Source organism: Microplitis mediator, chromosome 4, assembly GCF_029852145.1.
Source record: "Microplitis mediator isolate UGA2020A chromosome 4, iyMicMedi2.1, whole genome shotgun sequence".
NCBI lineage: Eukaryota > Metazoa > Arthropoda > Insecta > Hymenoptera > Braconidae > Microplitis > Microplitis mediator.
Window position 1 is genome coordinate 1,361,783 of NC_079972.1, and position 17,450 is coordinate 1,379,232.

At 30.1% G+C, this 17,450-nt stretch overlaps 1 protein-coding gene across 5 annotated transcripts in view; it reads right to left on the reverse strand.

Moving 5' to 3' along the window:
- Window positions 1–10,619: 10,619 nt before the first annotated feature.
- The window catches only part of LOC130666425 (inactive rhomboid protein 1), an 84,440-nt gene continuing 77,609 nt past the window's right edge, over window positions 10,620–17,450 (reverse strand). For 2 of the 5 annotated variants that reach the window (XM_057467406.1, XM_057467405.1), the window contains exon 17: window positions 10,631–13,656. In XM_057467406.1, the coding sequence (XP_057323389.1) occupies window positions 13,225–13,656 (432 nt within the window). In that variant the 3' untranslated portion in view covers window positions 10,631–13,224. Of the gene's footprint in view, window positions 13,657–17,450 lie in introns of all 5 variants that reach the window. The other 3 variants (XM_057467408.1, XM_057467407.1, XM_057467409.1) reach the window with 3 other exon arrangements.

The window sequence follows — 17,450 nt, forward strand, 5'->3', positions numbered from 1 at the left end:
AGCCGACAACGGCATTTATATTTTTTTTGTAACCGATAACTTTATTTGTGAAACCGATCAACGATTTTGTTTAATTAAATACGACTGATTATTTGTTTAATTCTGATCAATTATTTATCGTAATCTTAAGTGCCTGACCTTTTCCCGATCCGCCACCCTGAGCCGATTTTGATAATTGTTTATTTGGTGATTATAAAATCACCTGGCGCCCAACTTAATAATTTTGAACAAGGTAGCCAAAAATCGTAAGTGTATTCGGACTTCACTCCGGTAGATCCCCGGTGGTGAAAAAACCCGTTACAGTATATAGATATAGCCGGCAGGTTAGTTTAACACGCAGTCAACACAAAAAATGATCACAGAATTTATGTATGACATTAAGGATATAATCGAAAAATGTAGATGATGAGAAATACCTGATGAATCATCGAGTTATGGTCAGAATGATATAATTGATGACGCTGAGTAATTTGCACGATGTAATTAAATTTTAATGAATGCTGGTAGCACGTGGTGTTCTATAACAAGTGTTGTAGAATAATGGCAGTTGCCGCGTAGCTGGCTATCGAGTTTAAATTCCGAGCATCAGAGGGCGCGTCAATAGCAGCACCGCTGGTCTAGTAGAGTGTAGAGTTATCAAGTGTTCTGGCGCGAACATTTGATATTTACGCAACAGTTATGAAATAAGAACATTATTTCAGGATAAAAAAGTATTTGGTAGCATTAGAAATTTCAAACACTGGTTAAATCCTTCTATATCCTAAAAAGGTTATGAAATAAAAAAAATATTTCAGGATTGAAAAGTATTCGGTAGCATTAGAAATTTTAAATGCTAGTTGAATCCTTTCATATCCTAAAAAGATAACGAAATAAAAACATTATTTCAGGATTAAAAAGTATTCAATAGCATTAGAAATTTCAAATACTGGTTAAATCCATCTAAATCCTAAAAAGATAACGAAATAAAAAAATTTTTTCCGGATTAAAAAGTATTCGGTAGCATAAGAAATTTTAAATACTGGTTAAATTCTTCTATATCCTAAAAAGGTTATGAAATACAAACATTATTTCAGGATTAAAAAGTATTTGGTAGCATTAGAAATTTCAAACTCTGGTTAAATCCTTCTATATCCTAAAAAGGCTATGAAATAAAAACATTATTTCAGGATTAAAAAATATTTGGTATCATTAAAAATTTCAAACACTGGTTAAATCCTTCTATATCCTAAAAGGTTATGATATAAAAAAATTAATTCAGGATTAAAAAGTATTCAGTAGCATTAGAAATTTCGAATACTAGTTAAATCCGTTTAAATCCTGAAAAGATAACGGAATGAAAAAATTTTTTCCGGATTAAAAAGTATTCGGTAGCATAAGAAATTTTAAATACTGGTTAAATTCTTCTATATCCTAAAAAGGTTATGAAATACAAACATTATTTCAGGATTAAAAAGTATTTGGTAGCATTAGAAATTTCAAACTCTGGTTAAATCCTTCTATATCCTAAAAAGGCTATGAAATAAAAACATTATTTCAGGATTAAAAAATATTTGGTATCATTAAAAATTTCAAACACTGGTTAAATCCTTCTATATCCTAAAAGGTTATGATATAAAAAAATTAATTCAGGATTAAAAAGTATTCAGTAGCATTAGAAATTTCGAATACTAGTTAAATCCGTTTAAATCCTGAAAAGATAACGGAATGAAAACATTATTTCAGGATTAAAAAGTATTCAATAGCATTAAAAATTTCAAATGCTAGTTGAATCCTTTTATATCCTAAAAAAATAATGAAATAAAAACATTATTTCAGGAATAAAAATTATTCGATAGCATTAATAATTTTAAATACTGGTTGAATCCTTTCATATTCTAAAAAGATGAAGAAATAAAAACATTATTTCAGGATTCAAAAGTATTCGGTAGCATGAGAAATTTCAAACACTGGTTAAATCCTTCTATATCCTAAAAAGGTTATGAAATAAAAAAATTATTTCAGGATTAAAAAGTATTCGATAGCATTAGAAATTTTAAATGCTAGTTGAATCCTTTTATATCCTAAAAAGATAACGAAATAAGAACATTATTTCAGGATTAAAAAGTATTCAATAGAATTAGAAATTTTAAATGCTAGTTGAATCCTTTCAAATTCTTCTACTCCTATTGATTATTTAAGTCTTAAAAAGTATTTAATATGATTAATCGTGGATATTGATGCAGGATTTACAGTATTTAGCAGGATTTGAAAGTATTAAAATTTTAATCCTCTTTAATCCTGTCAAATACATTTTTTTAATCAGGGGGACTACGTTTTTGTTCTGGCTCAGTCATGTACCCTCGCAGATTTGAATCACGGTGGAAACACCGTAGAAGTGTAAACACTGTGGATCCATCGTGGTTACACGGTGGGTTTGTTCCATTTCACCACCGGGTATACACAGTGTATCCACCTTGATTCCACGGTAGCTTGACCACTGTGCATACACGGTGTTTCCACTGTGATTAAGCGGTGCATCCACAGTGATTTCACGATGGCTTTGTGCTATTTCACCACCGTGGTTCCACGGTGTATCCGCCGCGTAATCACAGTGGAAACACCGTGTATACACAGTGGTCAAGCCACCGTGGAATCACGGTGGATACACCGCGTAATCACAGTGATAAAATAGAACAAACCCACCGTGCTTCCACCGTGATTCAAATCTGCGAGGGTAACTATATTCACAAGCGTGCTTGTGTCAGTACACACACATGAGTATATACACTATAAAGTGTATAGTATAGAGTGCCAGCATACTGACAGCTCAACATAACCAACACAGATCATTTTAAATCGTGATAATTAATATAATTTTTAAGAGTTAATACTACTGTGTGATGTTAAGGGCATTTTCATTTTCTACCCCCCGCTTTTTAAAAAATTTCAATGGCTTTCAACTGTTTATAATCGTATGAAAATTTTATTAATTAATTAATAAAAAATTAAAACCTTAATTGAAAAAAGGAGAACGTAGTCGTAATATCACTGAAGTATACAATTTTAATAAAATGACTTGCAATTGATATCAATCAGGACTTAAACAAAATTTGTTGCATAAATTTTAGCCTATAAAATTTGAAAATATTAATTATAAAAGTGACATGAAGAATTTACTGAAATTTATTTTACAAATTTCGTTCAGCTTCCAATCGATATCAACTGCAAGTATTTTTTTTTTAATCTATATCTTAGCAAAATTACAACTACGGTTTCCCTGTTTCAATTAAGGTTTTAATTTTTTTATAAATAATTAATATAATTTTGAAACGGTTATGAGAGTTGAAAGCCATTGAAATTTTTTAAAAAGTGGGGGGCACTGTCTGAGCTCCAGAGATGGCCTGCAGGGTCAACTATTTTTCAGTTTTTTTTTTTTTTCAACCCGCCCCGTCCCCCCACCTTTATCCATATCACCGTACTTTCGGTTGGAAATCAAGAAAAATAGTATACAACCCACGGCCAGAATGTTGGATACCCTGACACCTGGAATATTGAAGCCTCGGCTTCTATATCTCATGCGCCATGAAATCCAACTTTCTGGCCTTAGGTTGTAATATTCTATTGATTTTAAGTAATTTTTGACAAATAAACTGTCATCCTGATCTGGAATAACACAGTGTAGTTTCTGGGTATCTGTTATAGTTTTTGCATGTTTGTATCTATTATTCAGTTCTTGTTCATAACTTATAATTAAAATAACAAAAATTTATATTCATAAAAAATATGTATTTATTGAATTGAAAATTCCCACTACTCGCTATTACGCAATAATCACATTTTCACAATGATAAACTTGACGCATTAAAGTCAGAAATTTTTTTTTTTTTGTTTTAATTAAAGAAAAGCAGAACGGATCGGAATCGCATGATCGGACCAGGCTCAAGATTTTCGTTAAAACACACACTATTTTTGAGATTTCTTTCAAGGAAAAAAGACGTGTCATACATCTTGAAAATCACACTTGTATGTTTAAAACGAAACATAAAAATCGAAATAAAGAATTGTTAAATTTTTTTGATATTTTTTGTTGAAAGTTTATTCAAAGCTGAAAAAAATGATGCATGACTTTATATAATTATCTATATTTTCCATAAAGTTATGAGCATTCAAATATTTTTCATCTGAAATTTTCAAAACTTTATAACTTTTTCAAAAACCGATATAAAAATTTGAAAAAAATCCTGGATGCGTTTTTTAACAAGGACTATAACATGTCAAAAAGTTGGCTTAATAAATAATGATCGGGTCCACGACTTCGGTGATTTAGCGTGGAATGCCCTATACACATGCAGAGGAATTTATGATAACAATTACAATATGTTATGGAAATGGTTCCCATTTTATATGGTAACGGGTTTTTTTTCAAATATCGAATATAAGAATGGCACTTGTACTAATAATGGATTTCATTCATGTACGATGTCGGAATAGCTCCTATCAAATTATCGTAATAATTTTTGTGTTATTATGGTATTTGTTCTCATATGCTACCATGGTAAACGTTCCCATACTGCTATGATAAACGTTATTATATTTTATGATGATAATTCCTATAATGTATGCTAAAAGTAACCATTATATTGTAGTAAAAGCTACCATAATATTAGAGCAACAGTTATCAAACCGTTCTGGTATTATCATAATATAATGCCCAAGTAGCACATGCTTGTTGAGCAAGATCCCGACTAGAATTTTTTCCTGATTTGCCTGAAATACCATAAAGATCTTATCAGGTTAATATAAGGTTTGCCTTATTAGGGCTGACGAGTTCCTTATCAAGACCTCATCAGGGTATCCTCATTAAAAAAATAGTTATTTGCCATCAGGTCAATCTGACGAGTTCCTAATTAGGACTTCATCAGGATATTCTTATTTAAAAAAAAGTTATTTGCTGTTAGGTCATTCTCATGCGTTTCTTATCAGGACCACATGAAGATATCCTTGTTAATAAAGAAGTTATCTATTCTCTTAAAATATTTTATTTACAGGCTAGAAATTAAACAAAGTACAAAGCAATATTAAATAAAAAATACGTCGATCATTGCAGCACGGATTTTTTACGTCTTCATCACTCATCAGTTATTCTTTAATATCATAATGAATATAATATTTACACTTACAAGATCACATAAGTGTATCAGCGCGGTGGATAGCATCAATGACTTCGAATCAGAACGATGCAGGTTCAAGCCTAGCAGTCATTGGGATTTTTTCATAAAAAAAAACATGTTTACTTCCTCCACGTAATGCTCTTAATACATTATATCACAGTCCGGATCGAATTCAAATATTCTTTTTTTTTTTCATTTTAATATTTTTTTTAAATAATTACTAATAAGGCAACCCTGATAAGAATTTGATGAGGGTATCCTGGTAAGGGCCTGATAAGGTACTCCTGATAAGGACCTCATCGGTCTTAAGCGTTACATCCATATCAGTTCCTCTTCAGGATATACTGATCTGGACCTTATTTGAAGTAAAGTTAACCTGATAAGGATCTTATCAGGTCCTTATGAAAAATTGTAGTCGGGATTCTGTCGCCAGTACCTTGAGCAGAACCCCTAGTCACTAGTGTCCTTTTCTACATATGGGCCTTGCGCAAGATCATGAGCGAGAAATCGTCATCAAGACTTGTACATGACTTGCTCAAGGTATTGTACACAAGAATATTGAAGATACCTTAGATATGGTGCAGTTGAAAAGATTCTTACGCATGACTTGCTTAAAATCTGCTCAAGGCTCAAGGTCAATTTTGAGCCAATCATTACCATAATATTATGACAATGGTTGTCATGCTATCATGGTAATCGTTACTGTGCTATCATAGTAATTGTCACCATATTATTATGGTAACTATGATCATAATATAACGGTAAGGATTACTATAATATTTAGAAATTGTTCATTCTATGAGAATCATTGCCATAATATCATGGTAACATGTGTGAACTATTTTCATGGGTATGGTAATCATTACCACAATTCAGTTACCATACAATATAAGAACTATTACCATAATTATAAGAATTTTTCTAATAGTTATGGAGACTTTTTCCAGAATTTAGGGACGTATATCCCATAATTCCAAGTAATTATTACCATATCGTCATGGGTTGATATTTCATAAACGTACTAGGAACAGTTACCATAATTTCCTTTCGAGTATATAAATAACTTCATATATTTATAGATGTATTAGTATAAATAATGATTGATAAAATAATGCTTACATAATTATTCCAGTTTATTTATTTTGGTTGGTAAATTTATTTATTCATTTTTTTTTTTCATTAAAAGTTTGTATTATTCACATTGCAATATTTTAAATAGTGCACAGGGAAGTACGATGACATTTCGAAAGATTGAAATTTTAATTAAATTGTTTAAATTAATTCAAGAAAATATAATGAATTTCGGAAAGGTGATCAGGAAAAACTCTTTCGCTCATTATGTTATTATTCATTCGTTCTCTTCATTTAATTGAGATATTTGAAGATCATGAACAAATAAAAATAAAATAATAATAGTAAGATTTTATGTATAGAATTAAAGGCTAAAAAAATAGGATTTACATTTAATAAATCATGCATGCCATAAGAGACACAGTCGCGAAAGAACTACTCCCAAGAGCCATACTTTCGATGCATTATTATTATTATTATTTGTTTTTTTTTTTTTTTCGTATCTCTGTACACCTTGTTTTTAAATTTTAGTTATTATATTCCTATATATAGTCTTTGTTTTTTTTTTTTTTTTTGAAGGAGGAACCGTATACGGTCGACACGTTCAAAGCACTTCGCTCAATCATTCTTTCGTAACATTTATCTGTTAATTCCCAGAAACAATATCTATATATATTTATTTATTTCATGGTAAAATTGTATGGTTTCTTAATGTATTGTAGCAGGTAAAGATTTCTATTTAAAATGAAACAATAAATAAAATACAACAACATAAGACGGAGTAACGAGAAATTAAAATAGTGTTCAACAATTCTTTCCTCATTCAGCATACCCTTTGATTAAAACTATAATTAGTTCTAGTTTACGAAAAAATAAGTTTTTTTACTTACAACAAATAATAGATAATTACAAATATTACTTATTACTTATGTAACAATTTCTATCACAAGTTACTGGCATATTTTTATGAAAGAATCTTGCGGAAGACCCCTAGATATCTGCGTCTTTGTATGCCTATGAATCTGCCACAAAGTATTAATGCAAGATTCTAAGACAAGATTGTTGCAGGACGCACATAACAAAAGAACACTGAAGATGTCTTGCTCATGATGTGTTAGTAAAGTTCCTTACGCGCATCTTGAGCAAGTTTCACACCAGTAATTACTTGCAGACACTAACGCAGATCTGCGCAAGAAGTCTCATATTACACTATCTATACATCTCATTCCTATCTCTGTTACTTTGACCCAGGATCATGTATCGTATGCCAATAGAAGGAATAAAGTGGCAAAGACAGAAGTGAAATAGATAATGTGTAATATGAGATTCTTAAGCGAATCTGATGCAAGACATGCGTTAGTCTATGCAAGTAATTTCTGGTTCAAAATTAGCTCAAGTCACTACCAATGCACCCTGAGCAAGATATCTTCAATATTCTCGCCTGATTCATCGAGCACAACATAACACACAAAGTATTTTTTTTAATCATGTACAAAACTTACAATTAAAAACTTTGTACGTGTCTGCAGCAGTATCTATAGTTATATAAAGATGTAGACAACTAGTGTACTGTTGACCAGGCTTGGACAAGATTGCTATGAGATTGTTTTATCAGTATTGTTTTTTTTTTTGCGCGCGTCATAACACGCCGCGCCAGGCGTGATGTACAATCACTATAAAATTTTCGTCCAATTCACTCACTTAAAACCTTCGTTACACCCTCATAAAGCATATACCATTACGTAGACAATTTGATAAACTTTAATTCTGACTTAGTATTCAGTCGATTAATCGATAAATTTATTTAAGAGTCCAATAAACCTTTTACGATGGTTATCTTATATGAAACTTCGTAAAAACGGTAACTTTTGAAAAACATCATCAATTAACACGGTTCTTTTTTTAGAACCTTAATTTTGTTAAAAATAAGAGCTCTAATGTAATTCGCCGTCTAAATTTTTGTTGTTTAGTTATAAATAATAAAATGTTTAAACCTACAATTCCACAACATAAAGACCTGTTTTGTTTGCGTCTTCTTTTATCTCACATGATATACTATATCATTCGCCATCTTTATTTACCCGGGGAAAAATCGTCATGCATGATTATGATTGATCATGCATGATTCAGGCATGGTCTCGCTGACCCAGGCATGACTTTGCATAATTCATGCGCAGACATGCATGACCACGCAAGGCCATGTTCAATCATGCATGGTGAGGAAATAATAGCAACACATCAATCGTGCAATATTCATGCGTGACCATGCATGACTAAGCTTAATCATGAATGATCATGCATGATGCATGTCAAGTCATGCTAGATTATGCATGAGTCATATTAAGTCATGTCCAATCATGAATGACTATGTATAACGGGAAATTGATGATCATGCATTGGATTGCATGACTGAGTATGACTTTGCATGAGCATACATGACTATGCCTGATTCATTCAAAGTCATATTCAATCGTGTATGATCATGGATGAGAATGTGTAATACGTAGGAGAACCCATGGGAATCCATGTAGAAAAGTATGGATTTTATGTAAGAATCCATAGAAATGAATATAAAAGTATATGCACTTATATAAGAATTCATGGAGGAAACCATGAATATCTGGATCCCCATATGGAAAATCCACATAGGAAACTGTGGGTTGGGTGTTTTAAAAAAATCGTTTTTTTTCCTCGAAGAACATTGAAAAATCGACAAAACCCTGTTGAAAGATGAGCCCGTAATATTAATATTTAAAGGTAGCGCTTCTCGAATTGCTATTTCTCATTTGAATAACATAGGAAAAAAATTGTTATCAACTTTGGAACGTTGTAACTGAACAACGAATCACTGACTAAGATTGATGATGATATGGTTTTTTAGGAAATTCAACGCTTTAAAAAAACGTTTCGAACAAAGATTTTCGTAAGTCAAGCCGTTTTGAAGATATCAAGCCTCAAAGTTGGACCTATTAAAAATTTTTGGATTATTTATTTTTAAACATGACAAAATTAATCTATATCACTTATATACCCAATATTATCAGCTTAATAATGAATACCTCTAAGTATTTAGTAAAATAATGATAAGGGATTGTTAATACTTAATAATAAATGATTATTTTTATCGATTATTAGTAAAAATTGCTAGTATATCACAGATATACGGCAAAAAATCATCACATGTTTTTATATAAAATATGTGAAAGATCTATTCCAATTTATGAAGATTTTTTGCCATGTAACTGTGATATACTCGCAATTTTTACTAATAATCGATAGAAATAATCATTTATTATTAGTTGTTGTAAATGCTTGATCATTATTTTACTAAATATTTAGAGATATTCATTAATAAGTTGGTAATATTGGGTCTAAGTGATATCGATTAATCTTGTCACGTTTAAAAATAAATAATCAAAAAATTTTGAATAGTTCCAACTTTGAGGCTTGATATCTTTGAAACGGCTTGACTTGTGAAAATTTTTGTTCATACCTTTTTTATAGTGCGTTTAATTTCCTTAAAGAAAATATCATCAATCTTATTCAGTGATTCGTTGTCCAGTTTCAACGTTTCAAAGTTTAAAACAATTTTTTCCTATGGTATTTAAATAGGAAATAGAAAATCAAGAAACGCCGCCTCTAAATATTAATATAAAGAGTTCATCTTTTAACAGGGTCTTCGGCTAGGGATACTTTGTCGATTTTTTAATGTTCTTCGAGAAAAAAAAAACGTCGATTTTTTTGAACCACGCTACTGTGGGTACCTGGATTCCACTTTTGACATGGTGCAGATTTCCATGGGAAACTCACATTGAAATCTTGGCTGGATTCTCATAAGGATTTTTTTGATAAGCCCGGGGAAAAATCAGAATGCATAATCATCATGCATGATTCAGGCAAGATCAAGCATGGATCACGCATGAGTCATGCATGATCGAACATTAAAATATGTTTAATAATAATTTAATCAATATCCATGATTATAAACTTCGACTGAACCGATTGAATACGATTAAAATTCGATTGAGCTTCAATCGGATTTATTTGAAGTTTTTAATCAGGGATAACGATATATTTTTGATGAAAAAATTTAAATAAGTAAACATTCATTTTCATTTTGACGATAATAGTTAAAAATTTTTTTTTTTAAGATTGAAATATATATAATTTATAATTCTATGTTCAATTAATAATTAATGTTAATCATTTTTTTCAAAAAAATAATTTAATTGAATTTAATTAACATTGTTTTTTTTTCGAATTGATTGAAGAATTTAATTCATAAATTCTTATCAAATTGATAATGATAATCAATATAATTGCTTTTTTTTCAATTAATAATGAAGATTAACGTAATTGTTACATTTGCTTGTAATTTACAACTAGAATCATTTTCATGTATTATTAAAAAAAAATTTAATAATCAAATTAAGATTGAATTCAAATAATATTTTATTTTTTAAATCCCTATGTTTTCAAAAGATGATAAAAATCGTCGTAAATTGAATGAGATAAGTCAGCCTAGTGAACAGTAGATGTGCTCCATAACATGACGGTCGCGAGTTCGAGACCCGTCACGGTTAAAATATCAAAAGTACTTTTCAGCCAGTAAACATCAACAATACAATAATGCAAACAAAATAAGTTAATTTAAAATTGAATTAATTTTTTAATTTTTTTTTTTTAATAATTTTAGAGATTGTGTTTGCTCAGGCCAGATCATGCCTGAATATTGGCCAGTCATGAACATACGTGATCATGCATGAGAAATCATAATGATGCCTGATCAAGCATGATCAAACATGTTCATGGCTGGCCAATATTCAGGCATGATAATGCATAAGATTAACGCATGATCAAGCATGATGATTTTTCCCGGGTAACTGACGTGATGGTATCATGTACTGTACATTTAGTGTGTTATGTGCACTTTAGTGATCCCTAGCGTATCCGAATTATGGTGAATTACCGTAATTTATCACAAAGTGCCGTTTTTCTATGTAAATTTACCGCATTTATGATAATTTTCGGCAAATAAAGGTCGAATACCGCAGGTTTGCCAAAAATTTATGGTAAATTGCCGCACCTTTGCCGTAAAATGCTGTAATGCACCGCAAAATACCTCAATTTACTACTAAATAGCAAAAGTTACCGCAAAATACCGTATTTCACCGTAAATTATTGTAATCCGTGGTAAAATACCGTAATTCTACCGAATGCCGTAATTTACCGTAATTCGGATTCGCCAGGGATCGCACCAGGAGCGCGAAATTCAAAATGGGTAATTATTGTACGCTTTATATGTTTTTTAGCTAAAAAACATTCTTTTCCATGTGGAAAAAATAATTTCAATAAGCCTTCTATAGTAAATTAATCAAATAAACTTAGTTAAAATCACATCGTGCATCGAGTCGTGCAATTTGTGATTTTCAAAACTTTATATTTTAATTTTATTTGAAAAAAATAAACATAAAGAGATAAATAGAAATAAAGATACTCGTAGTATTTCCTCCGTCTCATTTATAAAGATATTAATAATTAATGAACAATGTCACAAGTGAAAGATATGATTGGTGCAATGACGCCGCAACGGCAACGAATTAATTTATAAATTACACGCAGTTATTATATCAATGTTAAATGATATAATTCATTCGTGGCACATTTCATTTCATGTGTGTGTTTCTACAAACGATGTTCATTCTAATAATTCTTTCATTTACGCACCCAATCATTCACGATAAATAGACCATTAAAACAATTATATCAGTTTATAATTACAGTCTCTAATATAATTCATTCATACCACACACACACACACACACATACACACACACACGCGCGCGCACACATATGTGAGCCTAAATGACTTTCGTTTGGTTATACTATGTGGAATTATTTATTTATTTTTTATTACCATTGTCTGGACAACATTCTTTTAATAATAAAATACACATTCAAATTGTTACATTAGTTGAATTAAACGTTTTAAAGTCACTTTCGAAGACACAGACTTTTTAATATTCGCCTGCGGCCATAATACTTTTTGAATTTGTTAATTTAATTTATATTATAATTATGTACAATTATTTAATTAAATCGATTAGAAAGTTTTTTTTTAACGCACTGTAATTTTCCACTTTTATTAAAAAAAAAAGTAATAATTTTCAACAGTGACTGCAACATTGCCACTTATTTAATGTTCCCATAACTTATTATACGTCAACAAAATCATTGAACTTTTATAAATTAATCTTATCAATTATAATTTTTTTTTACTTAATGATTTAAATTAAAAAAATCGGTTTCTACTATTCATTTTATTTAATTTAATTTAATTTTTGACACTGAGATCACACTTAGTTTTCATTGCACAGGTTAATTCTATATTGAGTTTTAATTAACTGATAAGCAAATAAGAATTTATATTTTTTATTTACAATTTCGTTATTGTAATAATACGTCATGCACTCGCGGTCACTATGCATTACTTAATGATGTTTATTAAAAGGAAATTAATACAATTGACTCGCTTCACCTCGCACTATAATATTTACATCGCTCGAGATAATAATTCGATCCTCGAGTCTTTAACGCTCATAGATTCGATCGATCAATTTTAAGGCATTTATTTTTCATTTGTCGTGTATCAACGAGTCACTTACATAAATCTTCTGAATTATTTAATGGCAGTAGTGGAAAAGGTTGAGAGTGATTATTTACTTTGTTTAATTAATAATATCTGTACAATGTAATTTAATGATTATAATAATTGGACTTAATAAGATTTTAAGTACAGTTTTGGATACTGTTGTTGCAGCAGTATCTCATGTATTCATATTTATATGGATATTGAGATAACCGTAATTAAAATCGCAACAGTTATTTTATCATTTTTTTCACAAATATCCACAAAAAAATGATAATTATGTGCGTTTAGACGAGCGTTATTTTGGGGGCCGAACGGTACTCGGCGCTCGACTGGTAACCGCGGCCCCATATGTCATACAGGTTCTTCTCTCATGAAATTTATATTTTGAGATGCACAAAAATCACGAGTAAATGGAATACAATTGAAAAGTTTGCATATTTCACATTCATACACTGGTATATTATAAAAAAGAGCGAGAAGAAGAGCAAATAAACCCAATATCAGCACAAGACATATCCAAATAAGAATAATCTTTCGCCGACGGTCATATTCACCAAAAGAAATAAAAGGTAAGAGAGCATAGGATGCAAAAAAACCAAAAATAAAACCAAAAAAATGAGCATAATTATCAACCCAGGGTAGTACTCCCAGTACTAAAAATCCCATGAGAATAAATATCAATTTTGTGAGCGCTCGACGTGGATGTTTTAAGATGGGCCAGCAATTGAGAACTTCGACAACTAGTGTTGCTAGTAGAGCAAAATGTGCACCAGCAGGACCAACCTGTAATTAAATTAACAATTTTTTTAATTACTATATTTTTTTAACTTCACGCTAAGATCAGCGATGATTTTAAAAAATTTCGGGAAGCTATCGTTTTCACCCCGATTTTCGAAAATTGAAATTTCATCAGATGTGGACGTTTTGAGGTCCTAGGAAGCTATTTTGGCTATTTTCGGAATGATGTCTGATTATCCGTATATGTGTGTGTGAATGTATGGATGTAATCTTTTCATATCTTTTTAATGAATTGACAGATTTAAATGGCTGGGAAGGCAATCGAAAGAGTTTGTTGGTCGTCAACTTTCATAAAAATTTCAGATCGATCGATAAGATAGAATCCAAGATATTAAATAAATGCAAAAAAAAAATAATTTTCAGTTTTTTTTTAATTTTTCAGAAATGGCTCGATCGATCGATTTCAAGATCTAAGTAGCTCTGGAACACAATAAAGCGCGTCGATGGCCTCGCGCTGGAAGAGCTCTAAACTGCACTCACGCTAATGTTTTCGAGCTTCTGGAGCTCGAAAACAGCGGGAAGATTTGGGGCTGGCCGGCCTCATACGAAAAAAATATATCCGGGCAAATCTAGAATATGTCGCATATATGCAACATACACATAAATGTCTCATGTATGCAGATTTGTCCGGATATATATTTTTTTCGTATGGGGCAGGGCAAACCGATGTCCAGATTTTGTTTTAAAGTTTTTTAATTGGTTACACATTAAAAAATGATTTATCAAAGTGTAAAAAATAAAGCGCTCATTAAAAATTTAACTGATTACTTTTTGGTGTCACGACTAAATATCACAGTCATGATATCATGCAAAAAAATATCGTAGTCTAATTATCATCTATCAGAATATTATGCACCCAAAGAGTATAGCGTAGTAATATCATGCGAAAAAAATATCTTGAAAATCGTGTGCATACAGATATTCGATGGCTAGTATATTTTATATTTATAAACAAAGATTTGGAAAATCTAAAAGCGTACGTTTCACACGCTAATGTTATGTTTTAAAGAATTGAATTTTTAAAAAATTTGAATCACCCGCGTTTTTTTCATATAAATTTTCACGGTAAATATATGGTCATAAAAGTCTCCGGGTCAAAAAAAATCACTTGATTTCAACTTTTCTGACTTATTTGATTTGCTTTTGACTTAATTAACTTGATTTTGACTGCTATAATTCTTTTGACTTGAATAAGGTACCGGCGGGTAATAAGGTCAAGCTAAGGGAGATTTTGAATAGAATCGAAATTATTGCATTTAATTATCGAAATGTATCATAAATCTTTATTTCAATATATTAGCCATAAAATACAATGAAGTAATGGTAATTTATACCACACCCGGGTCGAAAAATTTGATCTGATTTTAGTCTAACTGGACTGTATTTGGACTACTTGGTCTGTTATTGAACTTCGATAAAAATTTTAATCTGTTTTTGATCTACCCGGACTGAAAAATTTGACCTGATTTTAGTCTGATTGGACTATTTGATCTGATTTTGATCTTTTATGAAAATGTTAAGCTATTTTCGACCTGCTACTTTAAAAAACAAACGCGTTACGAGCAGACTAAATTAGATTAATTCGTGAACTTTAAAAAATTTTAGTTCTGAAAATTTACAAGGACAAAACTAGATTAAATCATGGACTTATAAAATTTTTATTTATGGGCAATATTGATGAAAAAATATTAAGTTGCAGAATTGATTATGTTTTATTTAGTATCTTTTGTTTAAAAATGTCGGCAGTTAATGAAAATTTGACAGCTTAATTTTTTAGTTGTCTTCATTGAATATTTATATCATTGAATAAAAGTGATAAAACAACTCTTAAAATGTCAAGAATTTTCTCTTATTTACTGGATAAAATTGAAAATATTTTGGCATAAGAAAACATCAAAATTCTTGTGCTACGGAGAAAATGTTGGCTCGAAATCTACCTATTTTTATTATGCTGTCGACCAAACTTGAAACAGAAAGTAAAGTATCCAAAAAATTACTATGCTCTTATAAAAAATTATTATGCTGCATCAAAATTATTATAATGTATGGAAGTGATTGATATTGAAGCTCATCGATAATTTTCTCGCGCGTAATAAGTAATGTGATACAGTATAATCATTTTTTGTAAGAGCATGATAATTTTTTGGATGCTTTACTCCCTGTTTCAAGTTTAGTCGACAGCATTGTAAAAATTGGTAGGTTTCGAGCCAACATTTTCTCTTTGTGACATCTTATTATGGAAGCGCATTAGCATGTTTTAAATACCAAGAAAATTAAAATAAATTAATAACCTTGACAAGTCGATTATGAAGCACAATCTCTCCGCTTCGCGTTCGAGGCGTGCAACAATAATTTTTCATATGACATTGAGACTTCACGATATTATTTGAACAAGTGATGATTAGACGTGTGATGATTTACTATGCGATAATTAGTCGTGTGATATTTAGACATGTTACCAAACATTGATGGATAAATTGTCGATAATTTCAAGTTTAACTTGTGTGTAACTTTTTCGGTACAAACGACGTATCTTAACAAAACATAAAATGTGTTCGTTTTACACACAATCAGTGTTAATTTTGGCGAATCCATTTTTACTGTTTCAAGTAATTTTGAGTCAGCTATAAAATTTATAATTTTAGTTCTTTCGATTTTTAAGTGACAATAATTTTTTTTTCTTAAATTTAATAAAAAAAAGATTAATAATTAGACTTTAAATCATTAAAACAATAGATGAGAAAAAAATACTGTTATCTCAGAGAAATTTTAATGATAAATATTTTTTTATATAAACATAATAATTCAGTAAGATTTAAAAAAAAATATCAAGGACATTTTTAAATTAAAATGGTTTTTCTTGTCATTCATTATAAAATTAATAAAAGTAACGGCTATTAAAACGTTGTAAGTCTAAGCTTACTGAAAGTTTTTTCTTCTATAGAAAAGGATTAAGTAATATAATAGTAAGCTGAAATTAAGTAACAGAATAAAGAGAAAGTTACGAAAGTTAAAATAACAGTATCATACTTCTAAAGTTATTTAATAACTAAGCAAGAAATGAAATTAATTTATAATATTGTAACTCCTAGAATAATGTTGACGGACATACTTCAATTAAAAGTTTGTTGACTAGAAAATAGATATAAACTTCCTATCTAATACACGACATAATAAAGTTAGAGAATTATCTTTACCCTTTTTGAAAACTCTCAACTTGTTACTCTTCTCCGGATAAATATTTTGGAACACGGAAAGAAAATTCCACTAAAACCTACGACGTTAACATGTTAATCATGAGCTATACTTTCATTAGCATCAATTTTTAAATGTCTCATTTTGAATTTTACTATACAGGTTACATTTTTTACTATTCAACATCATAATTATTACAAAGACTTTTTAAATCAAAAATTATTTCAAAAATTACAATTTTAACATCGTAAAAGGAATAAAATAATAATTACAATTAAAAAACTATATTTATTCTTATATTTATCTTTCTATTTACTTTTAAATAAAATAAATATTACAGTGCTGCCTGTGTTTTAATACGATGAAAGTTATAAAAATTACGATGTTACATGGCAATTTTTACATAGTTACTACGTCCTCCGTAAGAGGCACTCTCGTGACTTATGACTATTTATTCAAATTGTTCATAGGGATCTTAAAAACAACATAGAGTTGTTGTCCTTTTTCTGGCCGAGTGGTCTAAGGCGTTGAAGACTTTGCACTCGAAATGACTCGAGTTTGAATCCAACTGCCGAACGATTATT